General features: G+C 41.7%; 1 protein-coding gene across 2 annotated transcripts; it reads left to right on the top strand.

Annotated features, from left to right (window-relative positions):
- The first annotated feature begins 5,558 nt into the window (after positions 1-5,558).
- On the top strand, positions 5,559-16,847 carry ARGLU1 (arginine and glutamate rich 1). Of its 2 annotated transcripts, none has more exons than XR_013345665.1 (4): positions 5,559-6,120; positions 10,912-13,020; positions 13,445-13,528; positions 14,871-14,904. XR_013345665.1 is itself a non-coding variant. In XM_077813252.1 (4 exons), exons 1-4 carry the CDS (start codon positions 5,771-5,773, stop codon positions 15,033-15,035), a joined length of 825 nt encoding a protein of 274 aa, XP_077669378.1. In that variant the 5' UTR covers positions 5,561-5,770; the 3' UTR covers positions 15,036-16,847. The 2 variants fall into 2 exon arrangements, 1 of the variants encoding a protein (XP_077669378.1); XM_077813252.1 differs by having other exon boundaries at positions 5,561-6,120; positions 10,912-11,137; positions 14,871-16,847.
- The last annotated feature ends 816 nt before the right edge of the window (positions 16,848-17,663 follow it).

Below are 17,663 nucleotides of genomic sequence, written 5' to 3'. Positions count from 1 at the left end.
AATTACAAAAGGAAACTGTCAAGGTTCCTTCCCCACTCTGAACTCTAGGGTACAGATATGGGGACCTGCATGAAAGACCCCCTAAGCTTATTCTTACCAGTTTAGGTTAAAAACTTCCCCAAGGTACAAACTTTGCCTTGTCCTTGAACCCTATGCTGCCACAACCAAGCATGTTAAACAAAGAACAGGGAAAGAGCCCACTTGGAGACGTCTTCCCACAATATACCCCCAAGCCCTACACCCCCTTTCCTGGAGAAGGCTTGATAAAAATCCTCACCAATTTGTACAGCTGAACACAGACCCAAACCCTTGGATCTTAAGAACAATGAAAAAGCAATCAGGTTCTTAAAAGAAGAATTTTAATTAAAGAAAAGGTAAAAGAATCACCCCTGTAAAATCAGGATGGTAAATACCTTTCAGGGTAATCAGATTCAAAACATAGAGAATCCCTCTAGCCAAAAGCTTAAGTTACAAAAAGACATAAAAACAGGAATATACATTCCATTCAGCACAGCGTATTTTACCAGCCATTAAACTAAAGGAAATCTAACTCATTTCTAGCTAGAGTACTTACTAACTTACTTAACAGAGTTTCTGAGATTGCATTCCTGATCTGTTCCTGGCAAAAAGCATCACACAGACAGACAGACCCTTTGTTCCCACCCCCCCTCTAGATTTGAAAGTATCTTGTCTCCTCATTGGTCATTTTGGACAGGTGCCAGCGAGGTTATTTTAGCTTCTTAATGTAAGGCGACTGTTGCCCCCTTACTAACATTCAATGGGGGTGTTTTGGTTGGCTAGCTCCCAGTACTAAAAGGGGAAGGATCTATGGGAAATCAGGACCCTGAGACTGATAGTTCCCAGGAGGCCAATGCTCCAGGTCAGCCTGAATGACAGGCGGGCAGGCTAATTAGGAGGCCAGGGAGGTCCCGTCCTCTGGGTGAGCTGGATTTGCCTGGGTCAGACAGAGTGGGGCCAAGCTAAGGAGAAAGCAGGGGTCCAAGCTGAGCTGGGGAACAGAGCCATGTCAGATCCAGAGAGAGCAGACCCTGTCCTGGGAGCAGAGCTGCAGCCCCAAAGCAAGAGGCACAGCCCAGAGAGAGCAGACTTGCCCTGGGAAGAAAGCTGCAGCAACCAGAGCCAGAGGGGCCAGAGAAGCAGCCCAGGAAGCAGGTCAGTGCTGGGAGCAGAGTCACAGAAGCAGCCTGCAGAGCAGACTTGTCCTGGGAGCAGAGCTGTAGCAACCAGAGCCAGAGGGGCTAGAAAAGCAGCCCAGGGAGCTGGAGGCAGAGCAGCAGAGACAGAGTGGTGGAGCTGGGGCTGGATCAGTCCAGGGCTGGGTGCGGTAAGCAGCTGGGGAGACCGAGGGGGACCCTGGGCAGTGGGACCAGCACAGGGAGACGCCTCAGCCAAGAGGCTCTGCAGGCCAGGCTTGGATCGTAACCCCGACAGGGCGGGGGTGACACTGGGAAGAAGGGTCCTACCACTTAGAGCCTGAGAGCATGTGGCCACCACCAGAGCAAGTATCCAACCCACAGCATCCCTGCAGCACAGCCAGGGCCTGAGAAGAAGGCCTGGGACTTACAAGGAGCAGACTGTGAACTGCCCTGACATTCCAGAGATGCTGTTTGTGATGTTCCCTGCCACAGAGCGGGTTGATGTGTTTCCTTTAACCTTTCCCATTTTTCCTTATTCTTTTTAAAATTAATTGTTGATTAAATAACTTTCATTTGCTTTAAATTGTATGTAACGGTCAGTGGGTCAGAGAAGAATAAATAACTTGCATTTGCTTTAAACTGTATGTAATGGTCAGTGGCCCAGTGCAAGGAGAATACCCTGGAGTGGGGACACCCTAGCCCCTGTCCTAGGAGACCACAGCAGGATTGGGTGTCGAGCCCCCCCACGAATCCTGGGCCTAGCCTTGTGGGGGTTAGGAGGATGCTGCCAGACAGGAGAGTGGAAGGGGAGCCCCCAAGGGCAGGGAGGCCACTGGGTAAAGGAAGTGGGAGCGAGGACTCAGATCCTTTCGCTAGCCTACTTCACCGGGGTAGTGCAGAAGCCAGGAAAGTTCCCCACAATAGCAGGACTATGCCCCCGCTAACATAACCCTTTACAGGTGAAAGGGTTCTGCCTCTGGCCAGGAAGGATTTTATAGCACTGTATACAGAAAGGTGGTTAACCTTCTCTTTATTTTTATGACCGAAACTGATTAGGGAAATGACCAGTCCCTCCTTTTATTCATTTACCTAATACAAGAACTTGTGGACTCTCAATTAAGGATGGTAAAATTAAAACCTGTAAAAGGAAATATTCTTTTCACAGTGTATAATCAACCTATGGAATTCACTGCTATAGATCATCCGATGAAGTGAGCTGTAGCTCACGAAAGCTTATGCTCAAATAAATTGGTTAGTTTCTAAGGTGCCACTAGTACTCCTTTTCTTTCTGCGAATATAGACTAACACGGCTGCTACTCTGAAACCTGAGAAATATACTGCAGCTGTATTTGTAAAAAACACTGAATATTAATTTATTATACATTATTATTATTGTGGTAGGCAAACTTAGACTGATGAGAAAAACAAATCTCATACTTCAGGGTATGTGAAAGACTGAAAGAGTCCGAAAATATTCTCCATTCTGTAACAATGCATAGTTTGATAGGTGCATTATTTAGGATAAAGGAACCTTTTTTTCTAAAACATCAGGTTTTGGCCATAACCAAGATCTAAATGTCAGTCTGATCCTGTGTATTGGAAACCCTGTGTTCCTATCATGTTGTTGTGAATAAAACAGGAATAACAATTAAACAATCCTGAATTTCTAGTAAAAGGAGTCCTGTTATGAATAATGTACTTTTGTAATTGTTTTATTGCACCACCAAACATGATCAAATAATTTATTAAATCACATAAAGAACTACGATAATACACTGTTCACGAAGCCTACAGTCTCGGATGCATTAATAGTACTGATTAGAATGGGGAAGAGTTCTATAACACAGAGGACTGGAGAGGTCACATATAGATGCTGCTAAAGGTCACCTGCAGAGGGGAAAACATATGCTTGTGTCCTTTTTTCCTTGTTTAGGATTTATAAAGGAGGCATGAAAGATCTTATAATTTTCTGCTTGATTTTTACATTACAGTTCAGGTCCTATGCATGCTTTAGTGACCGGAGTACTAGTAAAATTAAGGCTAAAACTGGTCAGAAAAATCTCCTGCAGATTTCTTTGCCTCCCTTTCAAAAGTGATCGAGAAGTAAAGGGAGCAGGGTGGCAGCTGAGAACACCCATGGACTTAGTTTGGGGGACAGTGCCCCCAAACAGAGGCAAGGTGTGGGGGCACACAGAGTCACATGCCACTGCCTCCCCCCACTTTTTGCAAGTGCAGAGCTGACCCGCTGAAATAAAGAGGGTGCTGCTCAGAAGATGCCACTTTCTGGGTCCTAGTGTTGGTTGAGCTCCCCTTCTGTGTGCTGGGAGCCATCCTGTTTTCTGTACAACAGTGAGTGCCTATGGTGGGGAAGGGCAGGGGCAGTCTGGGGCTAGGGGGAAAGAGGCAGTAGGGAAGGAAGGGGGTAAGTTGGGGAGGAAATGGAGCAGTGGGGAAGGAGCATGGGATGGGGAAAAGAAGGGAGCAGGGGAAGTGGAGGCTGGGGGAAAGAGGCAGTTGGGAGGAAGCGGGTGGAGTGGGGAGGAGATGGAGCGATGGGGAAGGGTCATGGGATGGGAGAAGCGAGGGCAGAGGGAAAGCTGGAGCCCAGCCTGCAACAACCCCTTGGCAGAAGCTGGGGCTCCCCGTTAAGCAGACCCATCAAACCCCCACTCTGACAAGCCCCACCTCCCCTGCATCTGTACCACCTCGATAAGCCCCCCCAGACACCCTCCACACTGAGCCACAACCACCTGCACCCTGACACAAATGAACTTCACCTCCCCTGCACCTAGACTCCCGCGCTGAGCCCCAAACACCTTCACCTGGATCCCCTGCAGAGTCCCATTGCCCCTGCACCTGGAACCCTCCACTGACCTCTGTGCATACAGGTCTCCCACTGAGCCGCCCACATCCAGGCTGCTCCACAGAGAACTCTCTTATCCCCACCTGGATCCCCCCACACTAAGTCCCTCTGCACTTGGATCCTGCTGCTGGGCTGAACCTGCCCACCCACACCTGGTGTATCTGGCACACGGAGCAGGGCCCCAGGATGCTTCTGGGGCAGGGCTGGCCCTTGCACTGTGTCAGGGTTGGGTGCAGCCTCGCTGCCGAGTCCCTGTCGTGTGGTGGGGTGGGGGGAGGCTCCATGCAACCAGTGGCTGTGTTCCCCACCTCCATGCAAGCAGTGGCTGTGCTCCCCACTGCCATGATGGAGTCTCCACATTTATTTATTGACAAATAAAATTTACAGAATTTTAAAATAGTGTGTGCAGAATTTTGATTTTCTTGGTGCAGAATCCCCTCAGGAGTATGGGCTGCTGTGCAGCTGTGATGGTGGGACTGTGAGGTGCAGATTTGAAAAGAGGTTTGTATAGGCAGCGGGGAGGTCTATGGGTGGGGGCTGCTGGGCGAGCGGTGTGGTGTGCAGGGTGCTGTGCAGTTGTGGTGGGAGGCCAGCGGCGGAGGTCTCCGGGAGGGGTAGGGCCTGGGCATAGAGATCTATGGCGGAGGTCTCTGGGCGAGGGGATACTGGGCATAAGGGTGGGGCACTGGGCATAAGGGTGGGGCACTGGGCAGGGGGGCAGGATGGTGGGGGCCCGCCCTCAAGGGGAAGGGGCCTGCTGGCAGCACAGGGCTGGGCAGGCCAGTGTGTGTCTGGCAGCTGCGGGTTGGTAACCAGCGCCCTCCTGCTGGGCAGCGCAGAGCGGGGCCGCTCCCACCGCACTGTGCCTCATTTGCCCCCAGCCCGCCCTTCACTCTGGAGGCTGACCATCCCGCCCCTTGCCCTATGGGGGCCCACAAAAAGTTAAGCCGGCCCTGCCTAAGGGGTCAGCAAGGGGTGCCGCTGAACCTGGTGTCGCGGCAAGCATACACAACGCCAAATTGTGGCTCCAGTCTTGTAATCAGACGCAAGACGGCGCGCACACACGCACACACACACACACGGAGGTCGGTGGGGCTGTGCAAGGGCGGCCTGGGGCCCGGGATCCAAGGGCAGGATCGAGGCCCCGACTCAGCCCCGCGCCAGTGAGGAGAGAAGCGCGGAGGGAACTGGACGCAGCGGGGCACCCCTGGCACGTGCTAGTCACACTTCTAGCCACTGCCCCGCCCCTGAGACGGTCCCCAGCCGCTGCCGCCTCCCCTCCCCCCCGGCATCACGACTCTGGGCCCTTCACGGCTCAGCGCCGCGGAAGACTCGGCCACAGGGGGGGCGGGGCAAACCGGGCCCAGGCGCCGCCTTCCACCCAATGGCACCAGGGCAGGCTGTGCACATGCGCAGGGGCTCTACCTCGTCCCACCCCTTCCCGAGCTCACCCCGACTCAGCCCGAACCTCTCCGAGCGCCTTCGGGTATCTCCGGCAGACAAAACGGGGGAGCCGAGGGTGCCCGCGCGGTGCATTGTGGGGCGGCAAGGAGCCGAGTCACCGCTGGGTTGGGGCCGCCATCTTGTCTCCGTCCGGATTCGCTGCCGCCTCCGGGGCCTGCTCCTTCTCCTCAGTGAGCCGGGCGGGGGAGAGGCCCAGCCAGGCTGATGCGCGCGTCCCCTCGCGCCTCTCTCAGGTGCCGCTAGCGTCCAGGCTCGGGCGGGGCGGCCGCGGCCGGGGGGCTCCGCTATGGGTCGGTCCCGCAGCCGGAGCTCGTCCCGCTCCAAGCACACCAAAAGCTCCAAGCACACCAAGAAGAACCGGAGCCGCTCGCGGTCCCGCTCCCGGGAGAAGGAGCGGGCGCGCAAGCGCTCCAAGTCCCGGGAGACCAAGCGGAACCGGCGCCGCGAGTCCCGCTCCCGCTCCCGCTCCAACACGGCCCCCTCGTCCCGCCGGGAGCGCGAGCGGGAGCGCGCCTCGTCCCCCCCGGACCGCATCGACATCTTCGGGCGCACGGTGAGCAAGCGCAGCAGCCTGGACGAGAAGCAGAAGCGGGAGGAGGAGGAGAAAAAAGCGGAGTTCGAGCGGCAGCGGAAAATGTGAGTGTCCACCCCGGGGAGTCCCGCCTGGGGCCTCGTCTCTCCGAGCCCGGCTCGCAGCGGCTCCCTCCTCTCGCTTCGATCCAGGGGGAATCTCGCCCTGCCCATCCTCCCCCCCTCCCCTCCCCCATCCTCCCCGGTAGAAAACACCCAGCCCGGAGCTGCTGCTTCCCTCCTTGCCCATCCATCTCGCTTCCTCTTCTAACATGCTTTGGTACGGTCTCCTCCTCTGTCCGAGGCCTCGCCGCCTCTGGGGCTGTGGGTGCAGCGCCCAGTGCCAGACTTTTGTCCCTCCCCTTTTCTGCAAGCATGTAGCTTATTCTTTAGGCTGAGGCTCTCCTAGTTGGCCCGAAGGCTGTGTTGTGCCTTGTGAAAAGAATGCACTCAAAAAGTATACTAACTCGGGGTCTCTGCATTAGTGCTGAAACAGAGAGGAGTCCTATCGTGAACCACTCGCCCCGTTGAACAAAACTAGCATGTTCGTGTGGGTAGCTCTTGTTATATTTCATGAAGCCAAGAGGCATTCCTTTCATTTTGTTATGGATTTGGAATTAGGTTCCCGAATAGGTCACCTTGCAGCCTTATCTAAGTTATTAGAAATATTTTTATTCTCCCTTGTGATTTCTTTCTTTATCACAGACAACAACAAAACTCCTTGTAACAAATTGTCGTAAATCCATCCTTATTTTTGAATGTCCAATAAACCTGGCACCTTGATATATGAAACCTGGCACCTTGATATATGAACCTGTGATGCAGAAATATTGACTTGGGAAAACAAAAAAATGCTGTCTGATTCACTTTGTAAGTGAATGTTTAGGTAGACTCAAACAATGACAACCAGTCTGATTAATTTTACACCAACTCATTTTCTTTTGGCTTTGTTCTAGTTATATAATAATGAATGGAATAATTACAAATTATGCATATGTTAGAAATTCTGATTTCTACATATTGCTTCTTTTATTTCTATTGTAAAGTATTCTGCTGTTGAGATTCCTTTTGACCTATGCTAATTGCAGTTTGATAGCGATATCATCACATATTATAGGGTTACAGAACACTCATTTGAAAAATTTCAAAATAGTTTGTCTTAGAGACACTCAGCTCTGATTCTCCTCTTAGACCTGGGCCAATCAGGATTAATTCTATTGAAATCAGTGAAGTTACTCTAGCCTTTAGTGAAGAGTGAGAAGAGATTCAGGCTCTGTTTATTTTTAAACATTCAGTCCCTTCTCAATTTGGAATCTTAATGTTTTTGTTCCAGATTATTTTCATTCACAGGTAACACTTTAAATGAGCTCTAAGGCAAACACTTAAATATTTTATTTGAGAACGTATATGTGACTTGTGAAATATTGGCAATTTTAAAATAATTGGACATCTACTTTTTATAACAAAGGCCTGATCTCTTATCAAACCAGAAATGGCTCTTTAGGAGAGGGAAGAAACTGTTCTAGTACTGAAGGAAAACGAAAGGTTTAAGATCTTTATATCAAATACCTAAGCAGTTGATCATTATGTTGCCATTAAAACTTTGATTTGCAACAAATCTAGTTCTGTTTACCTGAATAGTAGGCTGGAGCTCATTAAGAAAAAAATCTTTTGGCATTCTTACCTGCCCTTTAGTGTTTTTCTAGAACAACTTTGTTATACTACACAAATCAGCTTATTATGAACAATGGTGGAATACTTGTGACTTATGATCTAGGTGGGCAATATGGGATTTGATCAAAGTAGCAACAGTGCAGTAAAGTGCAGTCTTTCTCTCACAGGAGTTTGTTAGGCAAACAAAATTCTGCTGTTTGTCAAAATACTATTTAAGAGGTGCACAAGAGTCTTTAGTTGTCCAGGTTATTTAAGTGTTGTGAACTTAAAAAAAATAAATAAAAAAAGTAAAAACTTCCATGTTTTTGGTAGGGTATGTTTTTTGAGGGGAGGGAGTTAAGGGGTTTTTGCTGGGGGGAAGACGGTATAGTATTCCATTTGGGCTTTGTTAATGTGGCAAACTATATTAAATTTAAATTTTGTGCTCCACTAGTTGAATCAATTACTTCATATTTCATACTGGCTTATATGTCACTTACCAAATTGCCTAGTGATAGCTATTTTCAATGTATGTAGATGTCTGTCTTCTGAATCTGTACAGAACGTCTGTCCTGAGATGTAAGAGACCTCTGTGCTTTACCCTGTTTTCTGTTCTTTGCAGTGATGCTTAATTTCAAGGTCTACAAATAAATTAATACGAAAATTTTTATGTAGCAAAGCCACTGAATCATAAGCGCTTTCCTTCTTGCAGCTCTCATAAAACTCCTACCATACTCTATATGCATCTCATAACTTATCCTGAAAAATCTGACACAAACATGCTTTGACTTTCTGGTGTTTATGAAAATGTTGCATGTTAGAGGAAGACGCTAATTTTGCCTCTGTATAGGAAGTCTTGTATACATGTGTTACAGAAAATACCTTCTTATAGATAGAAACTACACCACCATATTTAAGCCTGATCCTGCATTTATTGAGAATCTACAGCATTGACTTGTAGAGTTAAATTTTCAACTGTAGATGTTAGGATGGTGGTCTAATACAGAACTTAAAACTTTTGAGAATAAATTCCCGTGTAGTCATGTTTTTTTAACACAGCTTTTTTAGTGTAGTTTTTGATCACATTTCCTGGAACACTAACTTTTGGTGTGTGTGTAATGTAATAATTGTCCATAAGTATGGAAAGATATGCAAGTGCTGCTCCTAATTTTATGAATCCTGAATTTTTTTTCCAGGAGTAGAAGTAGGTGAGAGCTGCACAGTGCAATGCTAATTTGAGAACAATATAATTTACTTACTTTATTTTTTAAAGTGAGCAGTGCACATGTGTTCATTTGCCTGAAATATTTGCTTTAATTCAAAAATAATTCTTTTCATATGGATTTAACTTCTCGTGTTCAAATATTTGATTAAGAGGGCAACAATAAATACAAATTTGTATAGATCGGTACCTGATAAATACCAAGGCTTAACTTGAAGCAAATTTTACAGCACAATTACAACCTACTGAGTAATATAATATTGTTTTAGATTCTATCCTTATTCTGAAGGTTTTGAAAACACTTTAGCAAATATGCCTACAAGAACCTTGTAGTTATTTCTGGAATGAAAGTTCAGTGGGTGACAAATACACTGCACAACAGTGGGGTGAGAAAATGGGCCATGGAATATTTTATATCCACTTAAAGCAGAGAACTTTGGTTTAAGGTTTCATTAGAAAGAGCCCACATCTACATCAGTAGAATGAAAGACTAAATTTACTCTATGGGGGGTTAGATCTGTGGGTTAAAGGAGACCCTAGGTGTTTCAAATATGTTATTTAGACAGTCAGTTCATTCCCTTAAGGATCTGTGTTGTCTTACTATTTTGTAAAATCCCCATTAGGAAATCCAAAATTTGTCAAATTATATCATTTTTCTGAAAATGTATGAATAATTGAAAATGTGTCCATATTAAAAATATACTTATAATTGGGTGAACATCGTCTGAAACTCTTACTTTAAGAAGAAAGTGACGGGAAACTGTTCTAGTTTAGGTCTTATATTGTAAACCATAGATTATTGGTCCTAACTGACAAATTAAGATGTATCTCTTCTAAACATATTGTAGTCAGTATTTCACTAATGTGTTTACATTTCAATTCAAACAAAAGTCCAGTGTGAATGTAAAAAATAATACAGAACAGTAATCCTGAAAAGTGAATACCATTTAAGAAATAGCTGTAGGATATTATTTTTTATAAAATGAACATCCTGTTACTATTTAAATATTTAATTCACGTATGGGCCCGATCCTGCAAATGCTCAGTAGTGTGCATAGTGTTTGCTATCATGAGGAGCTTTTTCATCTTCATGGTAGCAAGCACTACAGCAGGTATTAAGCGTTTATAGGATCTAACCCAATATTTTACTGTTGAGTGAAAAATGTGAGGGGGGTTAAAGTTAAGTGAATATAACATTTTGCATCCTATCATATTTGGTGTTAGCCTTTAAAAAAAAATTAGCATCTTACTAAAAAACAAACCAAAAAACCCACTCTTTAAAAAAAAAAAATCCTTTATAAAAATGCAGAAAACAAAAGCTATGCTTTATTTTGGACTCCGAATTGATATTCTTGGCTCTTGTACAATTATGCTTGACACTCAATACCATCATAAAAAAATTAAGTAGATTTGCAATATTTGATATGTGATAAGGTAAATTATTGGCGATCTAGATTACGACAACACCTGGAGCTTTTGTTAGGAATATTCAAATTACAAATTTTATTGTCTCTGCTTTCTATTTTAGTTAGAGACCAGTTTGGTGCCTTTGAGGTAGAGGTCTTAGGGCAGTGTTTTATTACCTCATGTAACACAGAACCTAAAATGTTCTGAATTTTGAAAGGGGGATGGGTACTTTAGCTGATAGGTACGTTTCAACATTACTGTGTTTTAAGTAACATTCAGAGTCAAAATAGTCCATTTGCTGTATCACAACCTACTCAAAATGCTATTTTGTTGTTAAATGTAACATTTTAAGGTGTGTTAAATATGGTATGTTGCTATGGCTTTTGTAGTCACTTTCTCCTAAATGTAAAGCAAATTTTTTTTATGGGTGGTGTGTGAACGAAGAATAAAGGAAAACATTTAAATATATAATACCAACCATAATCATCTACATCAATCCGTGAATTCAAAGTTTTATTTAAATTTCATTTTTGAAATAACTAATTAAATTATTATTTTCATGTCTCTTTTTCTAGACGCCAACAAGAAATTGAAGAGAAACTCATAGAGGAAGAGACAGCCCGAAGAGTGGAAGAGCTTGTGGCTAAGCGCGTAGAGGAAGAGCTGGAGAAACGGAAGGATGAGATTGAGCGAGAGGTTCTCCGCAGGGTGGAGGAGGCTAAGCGCATCATGGAAAAACAGTTGCTCGAAGAACTCGAGCGACAGCGACAAGCTGAACTTGCGGCACAAAAAGCCAGAGAGGTAACGCTCGGTCGTTTGGAAAGTAGAGACAGTCCATGGCAAAACTTTCAGTGTCTGGTTGTGCCTCCTGTTCGGTTCAGAAAGAGATGGAATACAGCAAATCTAATTCCCTTCTCGTGTAAACTTGCATTGCTGCGAAACTTAATTTCTAGCCTATTCAGAGGAGCTCACTGATACTTAAAACAGTTATTCTCCTAAAACCTGTACAAGGATACTTGAATTTTAATGGAACTGACCTACATATTAGAGAATTGTTTGAAACTTTTGCCATGGCTGCAGGATTTATCCACAATCCTTTCTTATTTGGGGGGGAAAGGGTTAAAATTTATAAAGTGTATCCTTCATTTGTTTCATTTTATTTACCTAGACTGTAAGAGGCTTTTTGCCTTCAGTCAGGAAAAGAGCAGGGTCCAGCACTGAGCTGCAGTACCTGTCTTCAACTAGGTTTTCTTACTGTTCTCCCTTTAAAACAAACATTCTCTTTGAGCATACATTGGACTAATTCCTGTACTTTGAACATAAGCCCAGCCACCGTCTTCACCAAGGACTTATGTCCAAATCATTATATCCATTTTTCAATAACTACTAACTCCTTTTTTTCCCTCTAGAATTTATTAAGGAGCAGGTTGTCCTTGTCTGAAGTCAAGCTAAACATGTGACTTGTTTTATCAGCAGCTGGAGGAAAAGCTGAAAAACATCTTTCTGTGAGGCAGTAATTTGCTACTAAGGCTTTGATGCTTGTCTGCACTAATCACTCCAGGATCCAAAAATTTAAAGTCAAACTTTTAAACCCTTAAAGAAAATTCAGCTAAATAGCACTGACTGTCCAGTAACTCTCTCACTCCGTACTTCTTTTACTTGTTGATCTAAATGAATAACTTGATTATTTTACAACGGGAAAGCCATTAATAATGATGCTTTCCCCTTCAGGCTAAACATCAACTGTTTGTCTGCCAATATTATATCTTTGAAATAAAAGCTCTTTTGTTGAGACTTAAGTTATGCAGAATTTCACATGTGTGCAATTCAAAGTTCAGCTTTAAGAGAAATGCATTTTGACTTTAGATACATACAAGTTTGCTGAAATTTGTATATAGTGGATTTCAGTTAACTAAATGGATGCATTATTCACAAAAAGGTTTTTAAAAACCATAAATTAAGTTTGATGCGGAGTAGTTTCATCAGTGCTTTTCTATGTAAAATATATTTCAATTCCTGGAGAAAGCGTGCTAGATAGTAGCTGATTACTAGTCATCGTAAGAAGTTTTTTCTTCATATGCTTGTTTTTGTTTCATATTAACTTTTTTTTTACACAGACACAAACCTCTGGCTGATTTAAAATCTTCCAAATATTAAAATAATTTGCATATTTATTATGTGAACTGAAGCACCTCAAAAACCTTCCCGCACTCTTCATATTTATGTTTTGCATAACAAAGTTTTATTAAATTCACCAAGGAAACAGCAATTTATAAGGCTCTATTTGCTCATCATGCCTTTCCTGGACTCCTGAATTCCAGTTCAAACTGTAGATGACAGTTTAAGCTGTCTTAAAATTGTCAAAATATTGAATGTTAAGTCCATTTTCCCCACGAAAGAAGCCCTTAGTTCCATGAAGTATGGATTACCATTTGTATTTTTCACTAACAGTAAATGTATTTTTCTTATTAATTGTTTGCCTTAGGAATGATTTACATATTTTTGTTCCTTCTTATCATAAACATCTGCATTCCTCAGCTCAGCCTTCCTTGTATGTTGTTTCTTTATAAATGGTTGAGCTGCTGATGCAGGTATTGCCAAGCTAACAGTACAAATCATTTTAAAGAGGAAGCTGGCGCGTATGGCAGCCGAGGAGCACACTCTGCAGGACACTGGACAAGACAGTAAATATTCAACTTTTAATGCTGATTAAAGGAGTATAGGTAAAGAATACGTAGGTATACTTAATTGGTGAGACAAACTATTCACTTTATTTATATTTTATATATTACTTTTTTAATTTGGTAAATACTATCCAGTTTTTGTAGTTGTCCTTGTTCATTTGTGTGGTATTAAAATATTAGTAATAAATTGTCAGGAATCTATGATTAGGGAGGGTTTAGTTTGTTGCTGTTTGGACTGGGAGGGATGATTTAAATTTAGTACTAGAGACCAATATTAGTGGCTGCACAATTTACTGTTGAGACAAAATAGGTGGCTGTAAAGCTGCCCCGTAAGTCAGTTCACAAAAGAATTCTGAGGAAGATTAGTGAAGACACATAATGAGTATTTTACTTTTCTAACATCTTACCCTGTCCTCCCCTTTAGGAGGAAGAGCGTGCAAAACGTGAGGAACTAGAGCGAATATTAGAAGAGAATAATCGAAAAATTGCAGAAGCACAAGCTAAACTGGTAGGTAGAAATGACGTTTACATTAGTGTGGACATGTTCAAATCCTGTTGCCTGATGAGCTAGATAATTTTTTTTTTGTTAACATCTAATCCTACTCCCCATTGAAGTCAATGTGAATGCTCCCATTGACTTTGATGGCAAACAGTCTCTTTCCAGCTCCCAGTGTATCCTTTCAGGTTTTGACTGTTGACCAGGCTTTGACTAGTGTTCCTAGTGTAACAGAACAAGTATAAACATGTTTGACACAAGCGAAATTCCAGTGTGCAGTGGGTGGTGAAGACTTTGTCAGCACATACACTTCTGACTTCTGTATATGATAGTTGCACTCGTTTAAAGTAAATCAATAGGTTTTAAAACAGTTTAGTTAAATCAGTGCAAAAACATTGCATCCCTGTTTGGATGCTGTTATTTTGGTTTGAGTGGTTTATTTTGGTTGATCAGTTTAAAATAATGTAAAATAAGCTTGGTCACAAAGGGGTTTGCACCAGTTTAAGTAAATTGTTTAAAATCACATGTTTATTTAAACCAAGGCAGCTTTCTTGTGTAGATAAGGCCTTTGTTAAAATTGGTTTCTGGATTTACACCTGCTTTAAAATCTCACGGTCAATTTTTGTGGTTTTACAACCACATTTTTATTCCTATCACTTTATGGAAAAACAGCTATACAAACAGAAGAAATTATTTAAACTAACTATATGCTAAATACTATTAAATTAACAAAATAAAAACTTGAAAATACAGAAGTTCTTCCACTAATCTTTCCTTCTTTAGTAATTATGTCCTGATAGTGCAGATAGACACAAGTCACTTTATGCCTGAGTCATTCCATTAAGCTTACTGCATAAGTGCTTGCACTATTTGAGCCTAAATGGTAATTTGTAAAAGGTTGAGAGAGAAATCGGATGAAAACTTGGCAGTGTTTTGCTCCATGTTGATAGTGCCCCTTTAAGTTATCAAACACAAACAAGAAGTAGTGGAGAATATTCCTTTTTATAAATTGATTTCCCCAAGAATGAAAACAGGAACAATGTTATATTTAAAATTTTAATGCATATAAATATATACAGATAGTATTTGTAAAGTGTGTTGAAAATGGAAAGAACTATATTGGTGTATGAGATTTTGATATGCATTTAAGAGCCTGATCCCTAAAATGTTGATGCATGTGCAAAACTTTACTTCTGTGAAGCCAATGGAACTTGTAACATGAGTAGTTACGTGTCTGAATTTTCAGAATTGGGCCCTGTGTTTGCTGAATAGATGTAAAATAGAGATTAAGAAATCACTACTATGGGGGCTGCAAAATATTATGTATTCTAAATTCTACTGGTTTTGTATACAGGCTGAAGAACAATTGAAAATTGTTGAAGAACAAAGAAAGATTCATGAGGAGAGGATGAAACTAGAACAAGAGAGGCAACGTCAGCAAAAGGAAGAGCAAAAAATGATCCTGGGCAAGGGAAAGTCTAGGCCAAAACTGTCCTTCTCACTAAAGAGCCAGGATTAAATTGGAACTCTGAACTCTTAAAAAGAAAAATGAAACAGAAAAACTTTGTATGGTAGCTTCATGTTGAAGTGTTTTTTTTCACTTTTCTCTTTTTTTTTTCTTTTTTTTTTTTTCGGGGGGGAAGTCTGGAAAGTTAGCTTGTTCTAATAGGGGCTGTGCTCTGCAATTCTTAATATTTTTTTTTAACTTCCATTAAGTTAAATCCTTATCAGATCACTGTTGCCTTTTAGAGAGTAATCTGTTCTCATCCATTTTGTTTCTGTAATAGTGGTTTGAAGCAGATCAGGTCACTTTATAAATTCTGTATGATCTGATAAGGTTTTTACTGACCCGCTGATCTCAGAGTTATACTCTGATATTAGACCAAATTTCATGCTGGTTTTGCTGACTTTTAATAACAAAAAAAGTTAGTACATGCATCAGTAAATTCCCAAAGTAGTACTGGACCTCTGTGGTTTATTGTTAAATCAGTGTCCTATGATACTGTCCCACTGTTGCACTTGATGTTCCCGATACAGGTAAGGAAACGGTCAATTCTGCTATGAATATATAGAAAGATTGAGAGTTCAGTATTGTCTCTTAGATTGTTTTTATTACATTGACAAAATTCAACCAGCATTCCCCATTGTGTAAATAAACCAATTTGCTGAATAAAGTAAAGTCTTAAATTCATATGTTTAAGTAAATTTTTTTAGTACACTTGTATAACTACAGTAAGAGTGACAGTTCACTTTCCTAAATTCAAAAATACAGTGGTATTTTTTAAGTTCACTTCAAAAAAATTATTGGTTTTCCTACCTCTAATGCAAGGATTACACAGACAGTTAAAAAACCCACAGTTTTTAATATTTCTTTTTAATGGCTATTGCTATTCTCATGAAATGTTGGTTTTATTCTGACAGAGACTTATTTTGGCTTGTTTAGCTTACTGAACCCAGAAAAGTACTTCAGTAGCTAATCCCCTTGAGTTTGCCTCATTATATAGTATGTTGTATAATTTAGAGTCATCACCATATATATTGGATCTGATAGATTTAGGAAGGGGAAAATAAACCCTATATATATTTATTTTTAAATTGAAGGGCAAGCACACTTGCGAGGTAATGGAAAGCAAAAAGTGAAGTTCTGTTTAAATACATTGTTTTAGGCACAAAGCGACTGTTGTTCATGTGCAGCGTCCTGAATGTTATCCATTTATATACGGGTTTTATTCTGACAAATGAAAACACAGATTGAAAACTATATATAAAATCCCCTTTTGTATGTAACTCTTCTGCTGAAACTTCAGCTACTGTAGTGTCCAGTTCTAAAATTTCATTTTCCTATTGGTATGACAACATCTATAGTGAATACTTTAAAATGAAAGATCGTAATTGTTGACAAAACATTTGAAGATTTTCCAGAATAAGAGGGAAAGAATTCCTGATACTTCACCAGATCTGTTTCTGTGGGTTTGATAAATAAAATGTAGCAGGTTGAATGTGTCACTGTAACAGTATGCAGCAGTCTTTGTCTGGAACTTGGAGTTGGGCGCAGATTGACACTTTCTGCTTTGTCCTGAGTGTTACAATAAGCATGAAGATATAAAATACCTACAACAGTACTTGTACTTAAATTTGTCTTTATAAATTGTTACAGAAAGTGTTGCTTAATGAGTAAACACACAAACTGAAGCCAAACAATGTACATGACCTGTAGCAAGCATCAGGCTTTATTTAAAAACTCAACTGATACCTGTATTTCTAAAATATAAAACTTCCCCTTGTTCCCTATATGAGAAACAAGCTATTAAAAAATCAATACTTAAACAGACCTATGTATTTTGTTTCCTGTCCTGTTCTGAATGCAAGAAACTAAATCTGCCCTAATGCAGATTTTCAGTTGTAATATTTTTTGTCTAGAAATGATAGCAACTGTGAGTCATTTCACACTTCATTAATTATTTTATTTTGTTAAATAATGGCACCAATACAATACATCAAATCTTGGTTGTCTTAGGTGTGCAGTATAAGTGTCTTTCTCAGATCGTAATTTTTAAGTCATCCTTCCTCCGACAGTTATTCCAGTCCAAAAAAAAAAAGAAAAAAGGTTTCACATCCTACTATATGTTACACTTGTGTATTTGTATTCTTCCTAGAAGCAGATCCTCAGCTGGTGTGTAATTGTCATAACTCCATTAACTTCAAATATTTCTACTTACCAGCTAGCATTTTATAAGTTTTGTATAGGGAGAGATTCATGTGTGCTTAATTCCCCCTGCCTCCCAAAAAAACTTCTGTCAGTTGTTTGTGATGACTTGAAGTTGTGAAGGGGAGAGTGGGAATAATCTTTTTATATTATATATATATATTTTTCTCTTGCCACTAAAAGAATTGCAACCCTGAGGGCAATAGTGAAGACTCAAAGTTCTTTCACTGCTATTTGATGTTTGACATCCTGTCACAAGAAATGACCGAAGACTCCACCCCACTCCCTGATATTTGTACCTGTCGACAGTTACAAGTATTTGTTACATATACAAATTCCTTAACGCTTCAGGCAACGATTAAACTGATCAGATAGATAGTCTGTCAGTTTTCCCCCAAAGGATGGGTCATGGGAAGGTTGTAGATAGGTTGCCAGCATGGT

The sequence above is a fragment of the Eretmochelys imbricata genome, chromosome 1 (genome assembly GCF_965152235.1).
Source record: "Eretmochelys imbricata isolate rEreImb1 chromosome 1, rEreImb1.hap1, whole genome shotgun sequence".
Lineage (NCBI taxonomy): Eukaryota > Metazoa > Chordata > Testudines > Cheloniidae > Eretmochelys > Eretmochelys imbricata.
Note: the sequence above shows the minus strand (reverse complement) of the source record. Positions and strands in the feature narration are given on the sequence as shown.